Source organism: Myotis myotis, unplaced genomic scaffold (assembly GCF_014108235.1).
Source record: "Myotis myotis isolate mMyoMyo1 unplaced genomic scaffold, mMyoMyo1.p scaffold_m19_p_3, whole genome shotgun sequence".
Classification (NCBI taxonomy): Eukaryota; Metazoa; Chordata; class Mammalia; order Chiroptera; family Vespertilionidae; genus Myotis; species Myotis myotis.
The window spans coordinates 85,413,500-85,438,910 of NW_023416335.1; the positions used below are offsets into that span (position 1 = coordinate 85,413,500).

The following is a 25,411-nucleotide window of genomic DNA, read 5'->3' on the forward strand; positions in this document are numbered from 1 at the left end:
GTCTCATTAGATTTCTTGAGGATCTCACTACATTTATCGGCGGCTTCTAGACAGTTCTTAAGAGACCTTAAAAGTGTGGTTCTGAACTCAATATCCTCCATTGACAGTTTTGTCCTGCTTCTTTATCTCCGCACTTTTTATGCTTTCTTGATGCACCCCCTAGTGGTCTTTGTGCGCAGTCTTGTTGTAGTTAAGCCTTGATTGTTGTCAGCAATACCGGGGGTTATTTGACCTCCAGGCTAACTGGCTATGAGAGTCTGCTGTGTCTGCAGTGGGAGAGCTTCTGCGCTCGATCTCTAGGGCGGTGCTAATCTAGCATTTGCCTGAGGCTATCTGGCAAATGGCTCTGTGCAGGGCTTGGGCGGGGCGGGTTCCCGGGGATCTACAGGGCGGGCCGGAGCGAGCAGTTATGGCTGCTCTCAGTTCCGTCCTTAGGGGCTCTGCCTCACAGAGTCCCAGCAACCGCTGCAAACCTCGGAGAGAAAGCTGCCTTTGATTTCCGACCGAAGCCAGAGAGTCCCGCTTCTCCTGTTTGAGTCTGGGTCCCTAGAGACTCGCCGGTATCTGGAGCTTGAAAGGGTGGGGACTACGCCCTACACTTTGCCCCAGGGTAAGAGCTATGCCCTCCACCTTGCCCCAGGGTATGGGCTATGCCCTCCATCTTACCTTGGCCATGTGCTCAGCAAGGCTTCTTCCCGGAAGCCAAGCCGCTGCTGGCCACGCCCAGGATTTCTCTGGACTGGCCAATGATAGTCAAGGGAAGTGCACGCCATCACTATGACCACATCCTGTGTAATGAGACACCGACTCGCGCCTGGCCAATTGGCAGGGCCCACAGTCCTTTCTCCTCCCCTTACCCCAACCCCCTATAAAACCTCTCTCCACACAGAGTTTTCCCTGTCTCTGCCACCTTCTGCTGTGCCAGTAAGGGGGGGGCAGGGGAGCCAAACCTAGGTTTGAAATAAATGACTCTTTGCTTTTGCATCGGACTCGCTGGCTCCCTGTGGGTTCTTGGGAATCTTGAAATCTGGGCACAACAGAGCTCAGAGTCTGAAACTCCCTCCCGATTGAAAACAACAACCGCGCCCTCCGCCTCCAGCCTGCTCCGCGTGCACTCCACACCTTAGTTATTTCACTTCAGCACTGCGCCTCCTCTGAGTCTGGGTATGATATTCTCTTTCCTGCTAGTTGTAGAATTTCCACTCAGCCAGCCTTCCTGTGGTTCTGAATGATGTCCGTTCCGTCTTTTAGTTGTTTTTTGAAGTGGTTGTTCGAGGCAGCAATCTCCAGCGTTAACCTATGTCGCCATCTTGGTTTCTCTCCCATCTATGTCTTTTTAAGTTTGTTTCTACTGACTGATATTTCTCCTTTTTTAGGGTGTTATTTTTTATGCTCTTTTGCCTGCCAGACATTGTGAATTTTACCTTATTGGTTCCTAGATAGTTTCATATTCCTTTCACTATTCTTGAGCTGTGTCTTGGTACACAATTTAGTCACTTAGAAATAGTGTGATTCTTTTAAGGCTTTTGTTGGTGGTGTTTTTAGATAAAGCCAGAACACTCTTTAATCTGTGACTAATTTTTCCCCATTATTGAGGCAGTGTTCTTCTGAGTACTCTTCCTGATGTCCCATACATTACAAGGTTTTCCACTCTGGCTGGTGGAAATCAGAACTCTTCCTGGCCCTGTGTCAGCTCCTCCAATGGTTCTGCTTCTTCCAATGGCTCTTTCCCTGGCTTTGGGTAGTTTCTTCACATGAATGCATTGATCTGTATTCAGCTGAAGACTTAAGAGTAACCCTCTGCAAAACCCTGCAGCTCTCTCTTTTCACCTCTCTCTATTTAAATCTTACCTGTTTGGTAGTCTGTCCAGCTAATTTTAGCTGTCTTGGCTTCCTTGAATTCTCAACTCTGTTTCCTCAACCAGGGAGACCATTAAGCTCTATTTCAGTTTGTCTGCTTGCATTGTAGCCTGGGAACTCCAGATAGTGGCGGTTTACCATTTGTTTTTTCTCTCTCAGGGATTACTGTCCTATGTTGCCTATTGTTCAGTGTCTGAAAACTGTTGTTTCATGTATATTGTCTGATTTTGTAGTTGTTTAACACAAATTAGTCTCTGCCCCTTCATCATGGCTGGAAGAGTTATATGTAGTATTTAATGATTCATAAAGTATTTATAAATATGTGTACTTAAAGAATATTTAGGGTATCATTTCTGTCTTCCTATATTAAATGCATTCTATCTTCTGAATGATACTGTTTCAGAGGGCTACTTACTATATGAAAAGCATAGCTGGAAGTACTAGTTATTAATTATTTTCTTGTATTAAGTTTTAATAAGTCATAAGAAAGTTGACTCTCCTTTAAATATTGTCAAATATATCTGACTCATTAAATTGGATTCTGTCATACTATTTTTCTCTAGTCACCAAACGTTAGCAAGTTTCTTCATTCAGTTACACAAATACTTGGCCAAAGCACTTTTATATAAGAAAAGATTAAAAATATTTTTTAAAATTATTTTTCCAAATTTTAAATGAAGACCTGTTTTATACATCACTACAGTTATAATGAATAACTTTTTTTTTTTTTTTACAAACTCATAAAAAATATTTTAAGCTTCTTTGGTGTTCTTTTGAAAGGTCAAACTTGACAGGAAGTGAACACAAAAGAGAGAAAAGTCTGTAGCTTTGAAAAAGCCCCAAAGGATATCTGTTGTATATTTGTGTGGTGGATAATTAACCTCTGGTGCACTTTGCACAAAGGTTTTAGTATTTACCATTAGACAATTGTCTTTAAAGAATGTTACATATTACTAAGAGCTGTGTTTCAAGAAGGTGGGTGAAGTATAAGGTGATGATTAAGCCATATTTAACACTTTTTCAAAATCTGGGTAAGTGCAATGAAGTAATATGCTATATATTATGCTTATACAACTATGCTTCTATAATGAAAAATGTTTTATGTTGGGTTTTTATTTATTTATTTTTAAAATATATTTCTTTATTGATTTCAGAGAGAAAGGAGGAGAGAGAGAGAGAGAGAGAGAGAGAAACATCAATGATGAGAGAGAATCATCAATGATGAGAGAGAATCATTGACCAACTGCCTCCTGCACTCTCCCCACTGGGGATCGAGCCCGCAACCCAGGCATGTGTCCTTGGCCAGAATCGAACCTGGAACCCTTCAGTCCGCAGGCCTACACTCTATCCACTGAGCCAAACTGGCTAGGGCTTATGTTGGGTTTTTAAAAGCCCCTCATGAGTTATATAAAACAACCATATATTTACTTTTTGCCAACAAGAGGAAACATTTTAATTTTTTAAAATTTGATTCTTTTTGAAAATATAGGTAAGACTTTAACCTTTCCTCTGACCAATATGTTTCTAATTTCTTGCCTTTAACTCTCAGTTAACTAGTACCTTCTCAAGTGATTTAGGAGACTTGATTTCACCATTCAAAACTGAAATTATTTTATTTTGTTCTAAATACAACTGTGCTACCCAATATGTATATTTTTACATTACTTTTCAAGTCACCCAGGATTGAATACTGAGCATTTCCCCCCACCTTTTTCTCTATACTTAGGTACAGAGTTTTGTAATTAAAAAACAAACAACAGCAACAAAAAAACTTTATCATGTCTCTTAGATTTATTTTATTATTTAAAAAATCTTTCCCTTCCTCTGAAATCAATAAAAAATATGTATATTAAAAATATACAGATTTTTATCAAGTAGCTCTAGGTCAGGGGTGAGCAACCATTTTGTGAGTGTGTGCCAAAACCAGCAAAATCTCTGACTCAAAATTTTTCTACGTGCCAACCCTAATTTTTTGAGAACATGTTACACCTACTTGATATCTCTGAAGGTGTACGTATGTGAAGAACCTTGAAGAAATAATAAAATTCATTCGAGCGACAAAAACACAGTATATGATGATGGAAAATACATTTATTTTTTAATGTATACATGTACACTGATACTCTGACAGAAAATGTTATGACTCCGTTTGATATTATCAGTGGGACTTTTGCTGCTGCATCACTGATGACAGAGATTTTACATCAGGTTTATATTTCGTGACCTTCAGAGATATGCACGAGCTACTACTTTCATCCGTCAGGCTACTCCTATTAGGAGACTTAACAAAATTCATCACTGAGAACAAAGATTCACAAGCGTATGTGGATGAAAACATGGAGAGTAATGCTGTTGCAAAGTTTTTTAAACAGAAAAAATTTTCTGGAATGGCATTCCAAGTCCTCAATAGTTCGTTTTCGACACTTTTCTCTGGTACTCCTGTCTCTAATCGCTTTTTTTCAATGTTTTCCAAGTCAACTCTAAGGTCAATAAATTTCTGCTTCCAAATTGAGCTACTCTGAAATTCAATCAACTGCATTTCAAAGCCAGCCATGTCTATCCATGAAAACATTTGTAAGTTTAGTTCCTCCAGTTTCATGTTGTCTGGAAACCTCCTGAATTTTGCTGTCTCTTCCAGTTCTCTTAATTTCGCAAATCTTGAGAAGAACTGCTCAATAGTTGACTTGATGATGTTTAAAAACAGCTTTTGAAGGCTTTGACAATCTGTTCTGTTATCTTTTGGGAGGTCTTTGATGTGCCTCTTGAGGTTTGGGAAATACCTAAATCTCTCACCATCCACATCCCTCTTAAAGACTTCCAGTTTCTTTTCAAAAGCCTTTATGTAACCAAACATAACATCAAGTGTCTTGCCAGTTCCTTGTAATTTAACATTGAAGTTATTCAAATGTTCACAAAAATTGTAAATGGAAGATTATAAGAGAGGGTTTCACGTGCCGTCAAAAGTTACTGGCATGCCATGTTTGGCACACGTGCCAGGGGTTGCCCACCCCTGTTCTAGGTTGTGGCTTGAGATTCAGCATTTCTAACAAGTGCCCGGATGAGTCTCAGGGTGCTAGCCTGTGGACCACTCTTTAGAGTGGTCAGTTTCTGGGTGATTGTAAAGCCCTTACATTATGAGGCTTTAATATGAAATACTCTGTTGGCCCTTTACACTAACTCTGCAAAGTAGAAGGTATAGATATGATTCCAGTTTTGCGTATGAGAAAAGAGAAATACAGAATACCTATAAAGTACTCCTGTCATTGTATCACCTTATTTCTGTTAAGTCATTCACACTGTTTTTATCACCACTATAACATCTAGTAAAGCTTTGGGGACAGTATAAAAGACAACAATATAAATAGTAAATTGATTTTATTCTAAGTGAAAAAATATATGTGTATTTTTTTATCTTGAGTAGCAAGGTAAGTATTTTGCCTAAGAGCTAATTAATGATAGGAAGGGGAACAAGTACCATTTATTAACCAGCTCCTTTTTGCAGTGCACCAACTCTACTGGTATAATGTATTTCTCAAGAAGAAAAGATTAAAAGAGTACTTTATAGAAAAAGAGCAAACTGTATTTTAAAAGGAAATGCTAATGTGCATACGTAGTTCATTCATACAACTTTCAGAAGTAAGATTTTAACATAAGTATTTGTAGAATATATAATATTTAGGGTTGATGAAATTGGGTATTTGGATCATCTTTCAAGGAGATTGAAGGGAGACATGAGAATGAGATGAAATGGAAAACGAGTCTCTTTCCATAAACTGAAATGTTAGAACTGAGCTTTCTCTCAGTTTTTAATGAAAGATTCCAGCTAAATTCATCTATAAGAAAAAACACATGCCCTAACCGGTTTGGCTCAGTGGATAGAGCGTTGGCTTGCAGACTGGGGGTTCCTGGGTTGGATTCCAGTCAAGGGCATGTACCTTGGGTGCAGGCACATCCCCAGTAGGAGGTGTGTAGGAGGCAGCTGATCGATTTTTCTCTCTCATCGATCTTTCTAACTCTCTATCCCTCTCCCTTCCTCTCTGTAAAAAATTAATACAATATATTTTTAAAAAAACAAAGAAAAAAGAAAAAAAAAACACATAAAGCCTGAGAAGTGAAAATAAAGGAAGGCAATATCTTAGAAATAAAATGTTTGATAGTGACCTTGTATTCTACTAATTTAGAATTAAAAATATAGGTATGCAGAAAAGTACAAACAATAACATAAGGATAAGAACTTAGCTTACAGAAATATTCACTGAAATGTGAAGAGATAATTGCTTTTTAAAGGACTAAGAATATAAGCTCAATTTAACAAGATAACTGTAACTTCAAAATAATTAAGGATCAATGAAGCAATAGTGATTTTTATGTGGTTCCTCGTATGTTAAAAAACAAACAGAAAATCCAAAGAAACTGAGATAGTCATTATGAATTAATGCAAGTCTTGTATTAACTAGTTACATGAGGTTGAGTTCTTCATCCAGATCTAGTTATGGTTTTAAACATAAAATCTTTCTGAGGTCTAAACCTTTGCTTCCGTGCCTTCTTGTCTTGAACCCCATGTGATTCCTCAGGTATATTCTTTTGTTTACGCATTTTTCTCCTTCTTTAATCTTTAGAACATTCTGACACATGAGAAATTGCTAGAGTTCACTGTGGAGGAGAAGTATTTATGACTTGTCCATTCATGTCTCCTAACCGCATTCCCTTTGTCCATACTATACATTTTCCTTGTTCATGAATTTACACAGGGACTAAAGACATTCAGGAATGGTGAAAAAATCCAACTCAGAAATGTCCCTTAGTAGCTCATAGAAACTTGCTTTAGGAAGCAATGCTTGTAAAAGCTATCACTGGTTCCTGCTTGGAATCCTTCCTGGTCACCATACAGACCAGCATAAGAATGACTCTTGATTATGCATATGACATTTCAATGTAGAAATCATAATAATTAATATTTTTGCAGGTGTGCTGTTATAGGCACTGTTATAGGCAGCTAAATTCTTCTATAAGAAAAAACACATGCCCTAACCGGTTTGGCTCAGTGTGTAGAGCGTTGGCTGAAATGGGTTAACTTACTTACTTTACACAACCCTGTGAAATCTATGCTATCATTATCACCATTTCACAGATAAAACTGAGGCACCAAGAAATTGAGGAAGTTTCCCTTGTTCACAAAGCTAAGTTGATGGCAAAGCCAGAATTTTAACTCGGGCTATCTAGAGACTACCCTTAACCTTTGTGCTGCCTCTTGGGGTGTTTATTAGTTTACTGTTGGGTATATGCACTGTTGTGATTAGTTTCTTTATTCATGTTTTCTCTGTGTTTGTATCTTTCTCTTTATGTCACTGTGCTGTGGCAGAAGGAGCCTGGGCTTTGGAGTCACCAGGTCTCATTTAATCTTCACAGAAGTAAACATTGCTAACTCTATTTTAAAGATAAGGAAAGCTGAGGTTCAGAGGTATAAATATGAACAAGTTATGTCTCTGTATCTCAGGTTTTTGTCTGTAAAAATGAGGATAATAATACTTTCCAGAGTTGTAAGGAATAAACGAACATTTATGAGAATGGTACATTTTAGAAACATCTCAATTGTTAGTTCCCTTCACTTCATCCCTTTTCCTCTACTGTACAGAGATTTCTTAAGAAAAGAGAAGTGAGAATACACTTAAATGGTATTGGATCTGTTTACCGAGCTTACTATAAGAATGTAGAACTTTTTTTCTTTTCCTGAGATGCCCCTCTCACATTTCTTCCTCAAAACGGAAAAGTTTCACAAAATAAAAGGTGTCACTGAACGCCAGTGGGCAGTGTTCGCTGTTCCACTGTAGTTGGAATGTGCTTTATGAATCATCTCAGTTATTACCCCAGGTAAGTGTGTATTCATTATTCAAGTACAAAAATAAGGGAGATAGCGATTATGGAAGAATAGCTCGGGTATATCCTTTGTACATAACCAGTGGGAATGGAAGCACTTGTGACTCTGGTTCAGAAGGTGTTCTACAAGATCATCATGTTAGATAATTACTTGAATTAGTCTTAGAAATTCCAGCCTCTAAACTTATGGTCATATCATAACTGTGATAATGAGAAAAGCTTCTTGAACCTGGATTTATAACAGAAGTATCTTATGAGATATCTATTCTGATTAATGTAGTTTTAAAAATTTCTGCAGCAAAATAAGAAGCTGTTATTTAGTAAGTTTAGTAAAATTTTTAGAACCACTCTAGTGCAATTATTTTTAAACCATCTAAGCTCATTTTCTTTAATTATAACATAGAACCAACTTTTTTTTACATTTATTTTTTACAAATATTTATGGCTTCTTTTTAAATCTCTAAACTGTCACAACCTAGTTTTAAAATACACGTGAATGTTATGTGTTTTTATCAATTTACTTACTGGTTCTTAATATTTTCCACTTTGCCAGAAATGACCAAATATCAAAAGCATTTTTGGTGTCTTCCTGTAAGTGCTAGATTTAGATTATGATAAGGAAATGTAGAATAGGAAACAGCTGGATTTGTTTCTCTTTTAAAGAAATCTTTTCTATTTTTGGTAAGTTTCAGTGTTTCTTACGTTCAGTAAATATAACATAATTTCTCTTTAAGATTTTGATTATACTTTTAAAGAATCCTTCAGAGACTAACATAAATCTGTCTTGCTCTCTTTTAAGTTCATTTTTTGGAGTTTAATATCTGGTCATTTTTATCTTGATTAAAAATAATAAGTACTTATTTTTATTAATATCTGGTCATTGTACTTAATCTTTCCATGTCTAAGATAATTTAACTGTCTAAAAGGTTTTTTGTTTACTTTATAAGTAATGCTGGGTTTTATTATTTTGTCATTTCAGTTTTTTCTTTTAAACATTAAAATGAGAATTTGGAAAAATAAAATGACTTATCTGTTACTAATTATTGAGTCATAAATAAAAATGAAAATTGGGGTTCCTAATCAAAACCAAACTCTTTAAAATATAAACTGTTCTTGAAAAATACAAACTTTTGCATTATCCTGTAATAGACATATTGGATACTTTTATTAACACTATGTACTTTTAGACCAGGGTCTAACTCACATATTTAAACAAGGTCTTCTAAAAGTAGACTTTTCTATAGTTCAGTTGCAAGTGAAGAATAAATGGCCTGGATGGATGGAGATGGGTAAAAATTGCCATTATAGTGAAAAAATGATATCTCTGACTTTTGTAATTATTTGTCTAGTAACAACTCTATAATCTCTTCTAGACAAACTACTTATACATGTCCTTTTCTATTTTTTAATACATGCCCATTTTTTCCCCCTTGAGTAGCTAAGATTATTGAATTACATGTGTTTCGGTCTAACGAAGTCTTATAGGACCACAACACAAAGTATAGCAATTTTTGCCTAGCCATTTTAAAATTACATATGGGGCACGTAGGCCAAAAGGTATAATTTTTTAGTGCAATGTTTTAAGTAATATCCTATATAAGAAAGGCTAATATCCAAATTGTCCCCACGGGCAGGAGTTTGACCTACCCAGAGTTAGACGTGTGCTGACCACCATTTTTTTTAAAGAGAACTAACTTTAAGGTTATGTTCATAATATAAGGATTTCCTTTGTTGTTTTTTGTGTGTGTGTTTTCCTTCTGTCTGGGATTTGCTTTGTTTTGATGAAAAGGCCTGCTATTTTTTAAGATCAGTAAAAGGTTTATGTATTATAATTTTTTTATGTAACTTAGATGTGCAGTTGCTTTAAAATATAGAGTATTTCTGGTTGAGAATAGTAAAGTGACCACATACCTTTACCTATTTTCCTTCCCTAAACCTCTAGAAAAGTTATAGAAAAGAAAAAGCAACAACACATGGGTTGAAATCCAGCAGTACTGAGACTCTGAAGTGGTAAAACTATGGAGGGAATTTGAGGGATTGATTCAGTTTTGAGAATAAAAAAGAAATGAGGAGTCTATTGATGGATACAGCAAAGTAAAGAAAACTACAGCTCTGAACACACCCAGGAAAGGGCTCTCGTGGAAGTGGGAGACAGTCTCCAAGGCCAAAGGAGCAGGTACAGAGAGTAGTGCAGTAATCAGGAGAGTTCTCTAAAGTGCCAGTGGCTCTCAAACTTTAGCATTTATCAAAAGCACTTGGAGGCCTTGTTAAAACTTCTGGGGCCAATCCTGAACTTTCTGGGGGAGAGCCTAAAATGTGCATTTCCAGCATTTGTCCAGGTGATATGCTAATCTGGCAAATCTACATTTGAGAATTGTAGATTTGAGATCTATTGGTGCATGAAACACCTGGGCCAGTCCCCCACTTATCACTGTGCCAGCCTATAAGAATTCAGAAAATATGTCTCCTTCCATACTAATGAATTTGAAAAAGATGCCCCTCTGGACACATGTGCCCTAGGCTTGGTATACAGAGTTTAGGCTGAAGCCTTGTGTTCCTGTGCAGTGCACAAACTATACAAATATATGCCTGGCTCCAATCCAACTTTTGCATATGTGCACACAGGGCTATGGCTTTGTGCTGTGCCTGCAAAAGAAGCAGAATAGAAATTAAGAAAATCCAGATTTCTATCACAGACTTGAAGAAAAAGGGAGAAAAAAAGGTAATTCTGCTTAAGAAGGAAATGCCACAGACTATTTCACTGCTAAGTTTATTGCCCTTATTTTGGTATTTTGGGACACCTCATTTCAATATTTATTCATCCTCAAAAGAAGGACCAGAAAAAATGGAGGAGAGAAAATAATGATTAAAAAACATATCAGGAGAAAAAATTTCAAAGCTATTGAAAGCCAGAAGACCAGATGGAAAGGACCATAATACCAAGCAAGATGAATGAATGGATACATCTTGGTGAGAATTCAAAATTTCAAAGGTGCCCTAACCGGTTTGGCTCAGTGGATAAAGCATCAGCCTGCGGACTGAAAGGTCCCAGGTTTGATTCCGGTCAAGGGCATGTACCTTGGTTGCAGGCACATCCCCAATAGGAGGTGTGCAGGAGGCAGCTGATTGATGTTTCTCTCTCATCAATGTTTCTAACTTTCTATCCTTCTCCCTTCCTCTCTGTAAAAAATCAATTTTATATATATATATATATATATATATATATATATATATATATATATATTTAAAATTTCAAAGGTAATGAGAAAATTAACATCTTTTAGAGAGAACAAGAAAGTTATTTGCAGGGAAATAAGATCCAGATCATAATCAGTTTTTATCTAGAATTATTTATCTGACCCACACTGTCAACATGAAGGTAAAATGAAACAATTTTCTGGCATGCAAGGACCAAGAAAGTTTATCTCTTGACTGCCCTTTTTGAAATAGAATAACTAGAGGATATGCTTTAGCAAAATAAAAAAGAAACCCAAGAGAGGAGATATCACAGAATCTAAAAAAAAAAAAAAAAAAAATTGAAACTGTCAAAGGAGTACCAAGAGAAAAAAATGGAAAAAATCCTAGGATTCATCAGGCCTAGCAAATAATTGTTCCAAAAGAGAAGTCAATTCCATAAAGGTCTTCAAGAACAAAGTGGTTTCTTTTAACAACGTATCACCTCGTCTAAATGGTGGGATGCAACAGATATAGTTTAAAATTAATAAATCAAGTAATAAGTTATGGTGATGACTATAGTAATTGAATTCTTGTACGAGAGTAATATTGGTAAAAGAAAATTTGCCTTTTAACCTTGGGCTTTGGAATAATTAAAAGAACCATAGGTTTGGTAATACAAAAGGCAAACTCTGTGTGTAGGTATAGGACATTTATTAAACTACATTGATAAAGACCCAGAGTAGATACTCTATAAGTAAATAGATATTAGTTATTTAAAATTAATATTTTTCTGGCAGGAAAGTAATATATAATTTGCTTTTAACTCTAAGCTCCTTCCTTCCAATCTTTATGCCCTCTATTTCAATTCTATAGGTATGTTAGGTGCTGTAGAGAACACAAATAAATACAAAACATAATCCATTTCTTCAAGGAGCTTCAGATATCTAGTAAGGAAGATAAAACATAGCCCAGGCAAAAAAATAAAACAAACAAAACAAACAAACAAAAAACTAACAAAGGCGTTAAAGAACTACAATAAGTAACACAGACAGTGTTATCAAAGGTTTTGTTTAGGAGTTGAACTGGGTCTTGTAGGATGAAAAGGGAAGAGGAGCAAAGTGAGCCTTGTTGACTGGGATAGGGAGAGGGGTGAGTAGTGTGAGTAGTATATTATGTACCTAAATGTCTAGAGCAGCAGTTCTCAACCTGTGGGTCGCGACCCCTTTGGCAGTCAAACGACCCTTTCACAGGGGTCACCTAAGACCATCCTACATATCAAATATTTACATTACAATTCATAACAGTAGCAACATTACAGTTATGAAGTAGCAACGAAAATAATTTTATGGTTGCGTCACAACATGAGGAACTGTATTTAAAAAGCCAGAAGGTTGAGAACCACTGGCTAGAGTCAAGAAAGTGAGAGTTGTGGCCACAGGACAAGTAATAGACCATCCTGGAGTAGAGGTTTCTTGTTTGGGAGATAAGAGAAAACAAAATATTGGGTAGGTTGAGGTAATATTTTGGTGAAATTTGAACTTTGAAACTGGACTTTTCCCTTCAGGTTATGGTTAATCTGACAGCTTTTAAAACTGGACATTAATCAGTACAAGGTGATTTAATAGGTGAATCTAGTTGAGTTGTCTTGCACGGGTTGAAGGGAAGAAAGTAGGAAGCAGGCCGAGTTAAGAAATGATTGGAGTAGTCCCAATATAACATGGCAACAGTGGTGAAAAAATGGTTACTAAAAGAAAGAAATGGATGAAAATTATAACTGACAAGAATGAGAAACTAGGATATAAGGCATGACATGGACCTTACATAATATCTAGTTCAAAACCCATAGTTAAAGATGCAGAGGTCAACATAAAAAGGTTAAATGACTTAACTAAAGCTATATTACTTTGTAGCAAAGCCCTGACTAGAACTCATGTCCATCCTATATAATTAAAGCCTAATATACTAAGTGTCCAGTCATCCGATCATTCTTTCAACCAATCAAAGCGTAATATGCTAATGATGTGTTAAGGCCATTCAACTGCTCACTGTGATGTGCACTGACCACCAGAGGGCAGACACTCCGACTGGTAGGTTAGCTTGCTGCTGGGGTCTGGCCGATCAGGACTGAGCGAGATGGGCTGGACATGCCTTGGAGCCCTCCTGTGGTCCCTCCCCAGCTGGCCAACCTTCTGCGTCCCTCCCCGGCCCTGTTAGTGCACTGGTGGGGTCCCTTGGCCTGGCCTTCACCCTCTCGCAATTCGGAACCCCTCAGGGGATGTCAGAGAGCAGTTTTCAGCCTGATCCCACAGGCCAGGCTGAGGGACCCCATTGGTACATGAATTTGTGCACTGGGCCTCTAGTCTTTTAATAGAACTTTAAGGTTTATTCATTCAGCAGGTAATTATCAAGACCTGTTATGTGCCAGGCACTAATAAAGATGCATATGTAGGGTTTTATTTTTTTTTTATTTTTATTTCTTACCATTTTGTCTTTAGTTTTTGACTATGTAAGACAGGAGGTAGTGCACACAGACCACAGCCATCTGTTTTTATAAGTAGTTTTATTGGAACACAGCCACACTCATTGTTTATGTATTATTCATAGCTGCCTTTGTACTACAATGCAGAATTGAGAAATTGCAATAGGGTGGTATATCCTATAGGCCTAAAATATTTACTATCTCATCCTTAAAGAAAATGTTTTCTGATTCCTGATGTACAACATTAGCATGATTTCCAAAGTTTTGCACTCAGTTGAGAGTTATTTCTTTCAGTATCTCTTCTACACCATTTCCCACCCCTATAACCTTATTTTTTGGTTTATTGATTTTATGTTTCTGTTTGTAAAATGAGTAGATATATGTATGTTTTTTTGTTTTGTCTTTTTCTTACACAAAGTTAGCATGCTACGTGTGTTCTTTTATGCTTTGTTTTTTCATTTAACCATACTTTCTGCCTATCAATTCTTGGAGAGCTTTCTCATTCTTTATTATAGTTGCACTAGAAGCCTGATGCACGAAATTCATGCAAAGGGCTCAGCCCTTGCAGCCCCGGCTGCCTTGGCTGGCCCTCGCAGCCCCGACTTCATCCAGAAGGTCATCTGGAAGGATGTCCAAAGGTTGTTTGGCTGTCCGGTCTAATTAGCATATTAGCTCTTTATTATATAGGATAGCAGTACAATGTGCATATGCACTACAATTTATTCTATGCTTAGACAAGACATCTGGGTAGTTTCCAATTTTTACCATTTCAAATAATGCTGCACCTTGTACATATGTATTTTTATTTTATTAAAAGTGTGTGTTCAGGGTAAATACCAAAAAATGAGAATGCTAGGTTAAAGGGTAAGTGTGTGTGTGTGTGTGTGTGTGTGTGTGTTAGATATTGCCAAATTCCCAGTCATAAGGATTATATCATTTTGTATTCCCACCAGCAATATATGAAGGAACTAGTTTCTCCACAAGGGCTACTGGCTTAATTGTGCTAAGTAATGACATTAAAATATCCTTCCCAGCTCTGGCCAATGTAGTTCATTCAATTGGATGGGCATCTCCCTTTTACCAAAAAATTGCTGGTTCAATTCCCAGTCAGGGCACATGCCTGGGTTGCAGGCTCAATCCCAGGAAGGGGCGGTGCAGGAGGCAGCCAACCGATTTTTCACTCTCACGTCGATGTGTGTTTCTCTCTCTCTCTTCCTTCCTCTCTAAAAATCAATAAAAAAATAATTTTTAAAAAATCCTTTCCATCTATCATTACCATCATTTCAAAAAAATAAAGGCTACCTTAATAACAAAGAAAGGATGTAATCAAAATAAAGGATAAGAACAGCTCTTTTAATTTAAATTGCATAAATATAGCTCTTATTGTGGTTCTTTTTTACTTTTTGCTGAAGACAAATGCATTTCTTCCCTGTAATCAGAGGGATCATTTTAGAATTTTAAACCTGATCATGTCTCTGCTTTTACTTGAAAGCCTTCAGGACTTTCTACAACAACTCAGATCTTAACATGGCTTTATCATGGCCTATAAGTACATGAATGATCTCAACCTTACATCTCCAGCTACTTTGGCTCTGTTTTAATCCTTTCAGTACAGCAAGTTCTCTCTCACAGGGCCTTTGCATGTGGTACCTCTCTTGCCACTTTAAAGAAATAGACATGTCAAAAAATAATAAAACTAAAACCACAAAAAACCCAAGTTCTTACCCTGGCTTTACTTTAACTTGTTATGTGACCCTGTGCGAGTTACTTACCCTTTTAGTTTTTCAGTTTCCTCAGCCTAAGTAAGGTGAGGCCGTTGTTTCAGGCGACTTCTAGGCTCTTTCCGTCCTAAATGGTGAATTTACCAGAAGCCATTTGGATGGGAAGATAATAGAACTCTGCACATTCACCCTATAGGCATTAACTGTAATTTGGCTGTAAGTATATTATACATATTTGTCTTTTATTCATAATATTTACTTAACCTTTAATTATTTTCAAAAACTACTTGAGTGAATTTCTAAAGTAAAGCAGGTTTTGAGTTTGAAAACTAATTATTAAACTCATTAGTTGTCTCTACTTCTGGGGTCCTGTCTTTTGGATCCTGTTTTTGCCACTGCCATTGCACAAAGTGATGAAGGAAATACTTTTGTACCCTGTTAAGCAGTTATTGAAGTAAATATTTTTGAGAGAGGGAAGAAAGGGAAAGGCTTGGTAGAGAAGTTTGCCTGGAGTTTAATTTTGTATTCTCTTATTATTCTTATCTATTGCCCTATTTAAATGATATTCTTTGTACTTTATAAAATTGTCAAAAATGCGTAGCAGACATCAGGTAAAAAGATGAGGAAAGATAAAGTAGAAATTTGAGAATTAGTGGTTTTAGGATTATGTATATATTGATCTCTGGAAAATTTTGCTAATTAAATATTGTTGGTTATTAAATATTTGGGTTGATTTAAATATGTTCTGTGTCATTAGGTCTGTCCATTAGTCCTTTTTAACTTGGAACTTATTTCTTAGAATTCATATTATAAATAGATAAACTTGTTCTCAGGCCAGCTGATGAAAAGAGCTTTTTAAAAAACAATTTACCTTGGGACTACCTTCATGTACTAATAAGCACTGTTTATAAAATTTTCTATATAAAAATTCACAACTGAATAAACAACCACACTAGGTCACATTTTTCTTCTTTTGTGACAAATGGTTAGATTGGCATGTAGGCACTAAAGTAGTTTCGATGTTGGGATGTAGTAAAGATTCTGCTAGGAAACAGTAACATAATATATTGACAAAAGATCAGGTCACCTGGTTCATCAGAGGTCCAGAATTGCAGGACCAAAAAACTATTGCTTCTGTCTCTTCTTAGCGACATACCTTTCATAAATTAAATGTTTCTCGGTTGGGGAGATCAAGTTTGCTAATGTTCCATTTTGTATTTTCTATTCCTCAACTGAATGACTAATTTTTTTAAATACCAATACCTATAATTGGGATTTATACCTCAAATTTGCTTTTAGTATTTTGAATGTAGAATATAAAGTCAAAACTCCTTGATAAAATAGTATCTTCAGTTTCTTCAAATTTTCTGTTGGATAAATTATGTACAATGCATATATTTTCATACATTCTTTTGGTAAACTAATTACTTGTATTTTCTCAGAAAAGGTAATTTCTATGTTCAGAACTAATCATTAGGGGTCTGGAAAGCTGTTTTTCAGAAATGTCCTCATCTTCTATTCCTTTGAAGGGAGTTAATGTGGAAAGGAAGATTAGTTAAATAATCTTTTATAAAAATGTTGAAAACAGTGGGCACCATTTTTTGGGGGGAAGGAGGGCTTGGTATTGTCACTTTAAGGAAACAAAAAGTAAATTCTCAGTTTTATTAATATAAGTTTTCTGGGTAAAGGAGAAACAGAAAGGAATATGTAATTTACCTTAAAGTGCAACTCTAACAAAGGAAAATAACTGTAATACTCCTTCTATCCCTGTAGGTAAGGTTTGCCCAGAATTTGAAGTTCTCAATGTGAAAAATAATACTTGTTATGTTACGTATTTCTTTGTGAAGAATCTTACAAAACTTGTGATTCGTCTTTCTGTTGACAAGAGGGCAATAAAAATTTCCCCACTGAGTGCAGTAATAACAACTATCTGATAACTATTTTGCTTGTGTTTTTTGTTGTTTTCTTTTAATCATCACCTGAGGACACATTCTGATTGATTTTTAGAGAGGGAGGAAAAAGGGGAAAGAAACATCTATTGACTGTCTCCTGTATGCACCTTGACCAAGAATCGAACTTGCATGCCTAGTCAGGAATTGAACTCGCAACCTTTTGGTGTATGGAATGATGCTCCAACCAACTGAGTCACCTGGCCATGGCTAATTGGCTTGCATTTTAAAGTAATAGCTATGCTTTGAGATCTTGCTGTCTTGCTCACAGATCTTTAATCTAAGGAAAGTTCTGAGAAATCTGTTAACAAACTACCACCTCTTTCTTCCACATCAGTAAGTTATTAGTTGCTTTTCAACTCAAAAATATACAGAGTGGGATAAAAATAGGTTTACAGTTGTATGTATGAAAAATAATCCAATAATTACTAATATTATACTAATAATATAAGAATAAACTCTGTTTCGTGCACTCACAACTGTAAACTTACTTTTGCCCCACTCTCTATATTTAGTGCTAAATGTGTTTGTTTTCCAAAGCATGATATCAAATAAAGGTACTTTGGAGTCAATTAAAGAAAACATGTTTACAGCATATATCCTTTCTTTTGGGCTATAAAGGACCATGCTTAATTTCTTCCCTAGCCGTTTTGTTTGTTTGTTTAATAATTTGTTTTCCTTCTAAAGCAGGGTGAGGAACCACTTTTCTGCCAAAGGCCATTTGGATATCTATAACATCATTCAGGGGCCATACAAAATTACCAATTTAAAAATTAGCCTGCTATTTTTGGTCAAATATTTAATTAACTCCCCCCTAATGGCCTTGGCAGGGCCAGACCAAATGATTTCTTGGGCTTTGTCTTGCCGATAGTTCCCACCCTAATCTAAAGGAAACCATGGTTCCCTAAAGAAAATCCCTTCCTTCCCCGTTATTTCATTGAAAATGAGTTTACTTCTCTAGAAAATGACTATTATCCCTCTGAAATCATTGCATCACAAACCCAGAGAAGAGCAAAAAATCAAGTTAAAATCTTAAGAGTATTTGTCCAAGGTTGTATTCTTGAAAGAGGAAGATGTAAAAATCAGATAGGTTAAATGTTGAATTGAAATTATGTGCCTTATTTTCAAATAAAAATATATATTTTTTTAGTTAACTTTGGAGAACTGCTTGAATTTGAAAATAAAGATATGTTGGGAAAAGAAACAGTTTCAGTGTAGTTGGTGCATCATATCTAAATTATAGCTCAAAGCAATACCTTTTTTATATTTACTGAAATGAAAATGTAGTTATATTTAGTTATTTGGCTCTTTAGTTTTACTTCTTTTGATATAAGGAACTATGTCCTTACTTCATGAATTATTTTGACATACAGTAACATTTTAGCAACTTGAAATAATATTTTTAGCTATTCTTTATTTGGCTTTGATCAAAAGATGGAAGGGAAATAACACACAAATTGATTACTTTTTAAGTGCCAAATATTGTATTTTACTATCTTACTATTTATGGTGCTTCACTAATCTAATACTTAAAATACAAGTTATTTAGCATGACATAAATATACCTTGAAAATGTACCTTCAGTAGAATTTTATTTTTTAAACATTTATTTAGCAAAATAACATTTAATTAGTTTTCTCCTCAATTTTTGTGGCATATAACATTTTGAAATTGGGTGCCAGTAAAGCAAGAAAATGGATCAAATAGTAATTTTAAAGCATGCTATACTTCATAGTTAGATAGCATCTGCTTTTTATGAATTGTATGCAAATACAAAATCCTTAATGTTATCTTTAAGTGTAACTGCTCAAGATCCTCAAATAGTATCTATTATTCTACAGAAGTCATTTTTAGCTACTTTTTGGAAAAATACTCCAAAAACACTTATTATTTTAAATTACCCTCTGTTCTCATTTATGTTATTATAGTATAAGAAACATGATAAGTAGTTTCAATTCAGATGAAACAAATTAGATATATGTTGAATAAAATATCACTTAAACAAAACATTTAATATTCGTAAATCACTTAGTATAAAATTACTAAAAACTTTAAAGACAGTACAGATGCTCACCACATGATTTAAATCATAATCACTTTTAGACTTTGAACAACTTTTTAAGGGATTTTTTTTAATGAAGAGGAAGGTACAAATCAAAAATGGCTAAGAAAAATAAATTGGAGTGTATACAAGAATAGAATACATTTTAATGCTTAACACATTGAATACAACTTTTTTTTAATACTAAAAACTTTAAAATGTCCACATGCTCATTTTCTTTTTGAGGTGAAGAAAGAATCGTTCAAGAAAACTTTTCACAGTTGAAGAAACTTGGAGGTTCTGTCCCAGTGAAGTTCTATTGGTTTTATTCCAGGCAGCTTATATTGTAGATTCACTGTCAAATATCTTAGTTTTTAAGGTTTCTAGATTATGATGAATAAAGTTTTCTGTGCCTTGAACTTCCGACCATCTTGAATCATTTCTCCTAGCAGACCAGTTTTTCATTTTTATAGAATTCTGAATTGTGTCTGACGTGAAGTAGTAAACTATTGGGTCAAAGCAGCAGTTTGAAACAGCAATGCAGAGAGTGATTGGGTACATGGTCCTTACTGCTGTCACTGCTGAGCAGTTAACAAATATCTGTGTTCTCATAAGAGAATATAAAATAAGGTTAATATTATAAGGCACAAAACAGAAACAAAATATGACCAAATGTACAAAAATCATTCTTAAAACTTTAGTTTTGTTTATTTTACTTCTACTTAGGGTAATAGGTTTATTTAAAGTTCTTAGCACCATACTAGAACAAGTTACATTTAAAATTAGAGGAATAAAGAATCCAACTATTTCAATGAAAATTACAATCCGTGAGAGATAAGTTTTCCATGTGTCATCAGGAAAATTTTCAAAGCAGGCTTCTGAGGTATTATTACCCCGAGAGTGGGTAGACTGAAAAAAAACTGCTGGTGCACTTCCTCCCATCACAGTTAACCACACAGCAATGCAAACGATTTTTGCATTTCGTTTGGTTCTTAGGGTCTTTGACTTAAATGGGTAAACAATTGCCAGAAATCGATCTACACTAATGCAGGTTAAGAACAGAATGCTTCCATACATGTTGGTATAAAACAGCATCACTGAAATTTTACAAAGTAAATCTCCAAATGGCCAATTCCGTGTTGCAAAGTAAAAAATCCTGAAGGGTAGAGTAAAAACGAAAAGCAAGTCTGACATTGCCAAGTTAATCATGTACGTTGTAGTTTCATTTCGCACTTTGAGGGTACAAATGAAAATGTATATGGCAACACAGTTGGATATTAACCCAAGCACAAACACCATACTAAACATGCACCCATACAAAGTGTACTTAAAGGAGTCATCATAGGAGCATTGGGAGCTGTTATTGCTTACCATTCTAAAAGGCACGGTCAGCTTACTGTGTTGAAGTCCTTAAGGCAGCAGGCTCCTTTGGTATTCAGATTTTGACCACTTAAAAAACCCCCAGTGTATTTGCAAATTCTTCGGATCTTTGGGTGGTCTTACAAATATTTCCTTTCTCTCCAGAATCTCCAAAAGAAACATGAAATTTGTTGCTGTAAAGCTTGCACTTGGTTCCTCAACAGGAAAATAGTCTCATTTTCTAGTATCCAAAAAATCTTTGAATCCAGGGCTTGTTAACCGATGAGCAACCTTTAAAAAATGCAGTCAGTGAAGCCAATCCATTGGATTGTAGATGGTAAAGAAACGCCGTGTTCTAAGATGAAATAAGTCTACTTGTCCGGTAAACTTGTATTTCAGTAGTCTGGATGATATTCCAAAATTCAGGTTTCTTTGTGCTCCAGAATTTTTAAGCTAAAGTTAGCAATTTTATTTTGCTTTTCAATGCAGACTTTCAGAGACTTAAACATTCACAATTTGGTCTCATTTACTTCTTGCTTTTTTAAAATGAAGTTTTCCTTTTTGTTATTCCGGTAGTGGATCCCAAGTGGTGGTAAGTAGAAGAGTCTTTTAAATGCTCCGAAATAAATTCCTAAGCGTGTTCGCTCTTGCTGAACGAGGTCTTTTTCTCTGTTGCCAGCTGTATTGTGTGATGGACTTTCTCTGAAGTGAAAAATAAAGGCTTGCTAGATTTGTAATATGACATCACAGGAGGAAGAGGCTGGGCTTGGACAAAGAGAGGTTTCAGCCCAGTTTGTTTGCAGCTCTTTAATCTGGAAACGTGTCTGCTGAGGATATACCTGGGAGGCTTGTCACTGTTTAGCTGCGTCGTCTGGTTGTTAACTCTTTTTATGCGGAAATGCCTTCTAGGATGACCGCCTCTCGGGTTTTCTTTCTTTTCTTTCCTTTTATTCTTTCTTCTGGTCTTAATAATTGAAAGAGAGAGAAAATCAGTATTAAGCTTGTTTCTCTTGTTTGCTTTTGTGTTTAGGATATGACTTTTTTTTTTTAGAAATAAAATATATATGAGTATTTTAATTGAAATTGCTAGTGATATCTTAATAAAGCATTTTTTAAAACTATAATGACTGAAAGACAGCAATTTAATCTTCGGGTATATAAAGGATTTGATTGAGAGACCAACAGTAGTTTTGCCACTCTTGGCTTCTGTTTTCCATAATTGTTCCTCAAGATTTAATTTAATTGGTATGATTGTGAATGGCTCCAATCCCAGATGTCTTTAGTTTTTGATAAACAATTTTCTAACATTCTTTGCTTTTTTCTATAAAATTGAATTAATATTTTAGGTCACTAGTTCTATTTTTAAATTACCACTTTCACTAAAGAATAAATTTAAAAATGTTTGTTTTGTGCAGTATTAATCTTATGCACACATTAAATTGTATCTTTTCAAACTAATTTTATTTCATTCCCCCACTCCCCCCCTTTCCCTCTTAATATGACATTAACTATATTTTGGAATATGATTCAAATTTGTCTTCATGTAAAAGCTCCTATGAGTGGTTTCTCTATATATTTATATTTGAAGTCTATTCATTTTTTAAAGCCCAAAGAAATTGGAAGAAGAAAATATGTGTGATGGGGATAGTTGAATGTAGATGTTATTTTCTCAAGACTGAAGATATTACAACTACTGGACATACACATGTTTTTCTTATTTTAAATTACCATTTTTCAGAAAAGGCTAGATAAAGTTCTGTTTTACTGTTGTTATTTTCTAGTTTGGTTCCATTTGTACTGAAACGCTTCCTTTTGATATGAATTAAGTAAATTTAGGGAATTTAAGAGCAATTTATTTTCCTTTATAAACTACTTAGCTAATTTAAAAATGTGTGAAAAAATTAAAAATAATATGTTGCAGTAATATATTTTATGCTGATTTTGCACCTTTTTAATTTGAGCTACACTTTCATGTTCAGCAACTTTTGTTGTTTGTTGATAAATCCCTCTTGAATTGTAATCTATTTTTATTGTTTTGACTGAAAAATTTGTAATCAAGTAAAAAACATGAATATTACTTATAATCAATAAACTTAAAACTTTAAATGACTGAATATCTTCGTATTGCATTGGTATAGAAAAAGTAGTATAGGTGTGCTCATATAGAAGCAGGAAACTGAATAAAGAGTAATGAAAAAAAAGGAGTAGATATTTAATAAGCTTGTATTCTCAAAAAATCTTTTATAGTTTTTTTAGTAATCTACTTTCAAATTGATAATCTATTTTTTAGTCATTAAATATTAAATATTAGCAGTTATATACCCTGGCCTTGTTTACTTCCACTTTCATTTTGAATATGGCATTTTCTCAAAGAATTAAAATTCTACATTAGATTATTCTTCCACGTATTAATATTGTTATTCAACTGCTTATTTACTTAAATGTTCATTTGCAATTGTGTGTGTGTGTGTGTGTGTGTGTGTGTGTGTGTGTGTTATTGGTGCTTAAAAATGGGTAGATTACTATTTGTTAAATTAAGCTTTTTGTTATTACAAGCTAACTCTTACATGATGCTTGAACCTTAGTAGATACTCACATGTTTGCTAATAAATGAATCATATCAATAAGTCGGAATTTTGTTATAAATTGTCTCTACTGAGGAAGAGCAGTAGTAGAAGGGCTGTTTGTTTCAACAGGGAAGATTATTGAATGCTGTTTTTGTTTTTTTGTTTTTGTTTTTTTGAGATATTTAATTAAGGGACCAAAGTGAAATTAGATACCTTGAAAAAATTTTAGGTTAAGATTTGAAAAATATACAGATGTCAGATGAGGCTGGAAAGCTAGACCAGATAGACCAGAGCCATATTATCAAGGACTTGGAAAATAAATGCAAGATGACTGACTTTAATGTCAGAGATAAAGGGGAGACATGAAAAGATTTTGGAGAAAGTTGGTAATATGGGTAGAGTGCATTTTAGAAAAACAAACAAAAACCATAGTCAGTGAGGTGTCTTGATGATCTGGACAACAAAAACAGATAGGTGGTCCTGGTAAAAATTCAGGTCAAGCTGGTGAGGACCCAACCAAAAGCTGGTGGGAAAGAAAAATGGAGTGGAATTTAGACACATGTTGGAGGTAAAAATGGCAAGACTTAAAAAAGGAGTAGCTGTGAGGAGTAAGGGAGAAGGAAGAATTAAACTTGATTCCTATGTTTCTAACTTTGTCAACTTAAGATAAAATATTTAATTAACACTATTTGAGCTAAGCAACACAGGATAGAATTGAACTAGTGGTAATGATATGAAATTTGTGTAGACATAAATTATTTTGCTCATGACAGGTGTCTAAAAATGCCAGCTTTTTTTTACACCCTCTTTGAATTGGGAGATGTGAATGGCATATTTAAGTGAAGATGTCCATTAAGATGGCAACTTGCACTTGACCCATAGAAATCAATCTAGAGATCCAGATTTATGAGTTATTGAACTAAAGTCAGGAAAGGGGATAAGAGTACACAGGAAAAGATAGGGAAAATAAGTCAGCATTAAGGAACCAAACTATCTTCAGTCAAATAATCACAAGAATTGAAATGTTAGCCCAAATATCAAGTCTTTGCTTTCAGTAAATGTTCCTTACAAGCATTTCCACAATTTTCAATTATATATAAAATCATAAAAAAAAAAAAAAGATTTGAAAAATATAGAGTAGCTACTTACAAACAGAGTTAAATAAATCCAGGGAATTGAATATATTAATAGGTGGTGCTTTTATATTTGATAGACTCAGACCAAACTGTTCATTTAATGTGAGATTAGTATATTTTTGAAGTTAAGTCTGAATCAATTTGCTTCTTGTATAGAATTTTTAGGGGTTATGATAACATACAGCTGATTTGAAATTTAGTGAATCTCATTATGTAACTCATTACTTTCCAAATTTTAATTATATCAGAAAACCAGATAAATAACCAGCTAGCCTATAAAGTAGATGTTTTTATTAATCACTACAGTAAATGGTATAAATCATTTAGTTGTAAACTAATTTTTATCAACTTGAGAAACAGTAGTATTCTGTTAATTAACCATTAGAAGTTTAAGGATTTGGATTACTTCTGATTTCTTGACTAAATTTCTGCTATAACTGTGGCTTTGAAGAGACAAGAAATCTGATTTTGTTTATCCCTGATTCAAAATAAGCTCATAATAATATTTGTTGAATTAATAAACAATGTTTATTGAATACCCACTATAGATAAATAAATGTATAAACTGGGCTCCTCAGCCATTTTTATTTTCTCTAATATTTTATACTGGTCTTGATAGTATATGAGTTTTATTATAACCCCTCTTTTTTTCCACTGCCACCTTTTGGGACTAATACTGTTCACTCATCTGTAAGGTTATTATAATGCCTTATCTCCTTACTTCTAATCCAACCCATTTCCAGTTTCCTCCTGCCATTCTGTCACAGATCAACTCATGAATGAATCAACTAATTATTTATTTATTTATACTCTTCTTCCTTTCAAAAAGAATTTAAAGCAGATTATAATTTTAAAACTGTAAAAACAGATGGAACTAATAAACATTTAAGATTTTAGGATTTTAGTGTATGTAAATAATACCTACATTTTAAAAATTTTAAAAGAAAGTCATTGTAGAACAGTTAAAAATTTAAATGAGAATTTTGGGAAAAACGATTTTTAAACATTAGTCATATTCACTATTCTAAAATTATTTATTTTGAACACAATAAATGTTTCCAAAAAGCAAAAAAGAAAATTAAACACACATTCATAACACATTAGCAAAATAATAAAAGCCAACAGGGATGGGAAGGGCAATGTGTAAAATGATGTTATAAAAATCTAGGCTGCATTTGACACAAAACAGAAAAGGAAAACATAATGAATTATGTAGTTTTAATTCATTGAAATAAAACATTCCAG

General features: G+C 34.6%; 2 protein-coding genes across 7 annotated transcripts in view; one reads left to right on the forward strand and one right to left on the reverse strand.

Moving 5' to 3' along the window:
• Positions 1-25,411, forward strand: part of RB1 (RB transcriptional corepressor 1) — a 212,686-nt gene that overhangs the window by 142,452 nt on the left and 44,823 nt on the right. The gene's annotated exons all lie outside the window — the stretch shown is intronic.
• LPAR6 (lysophosphatidic acid receptor 6) lies at positions 19,175-21,360 on the reverse strand. Its single transcript, XM_036299835.1, has one exon. The coding sequence runs from the start codon at positions 20,476-20,478 to the stop codon at positions 19,444-19,446; it is 1,035 nt and encodes a 344-aa protein (XP_036155728.1). The 5' UTR covers positions 20,479-21,360; the 3' UTR covers positions 19,175-19,443.

What these genes read in the sequence shown, in the direction of transcription:
- LPAR6 (XM_036299835.1), bottom strand. Translation starts at nt 20,478, where the DNA reads ATGGTAAGCAATAACAGCTCCCAATGCTCCTATGATGACTCCTTTAAG.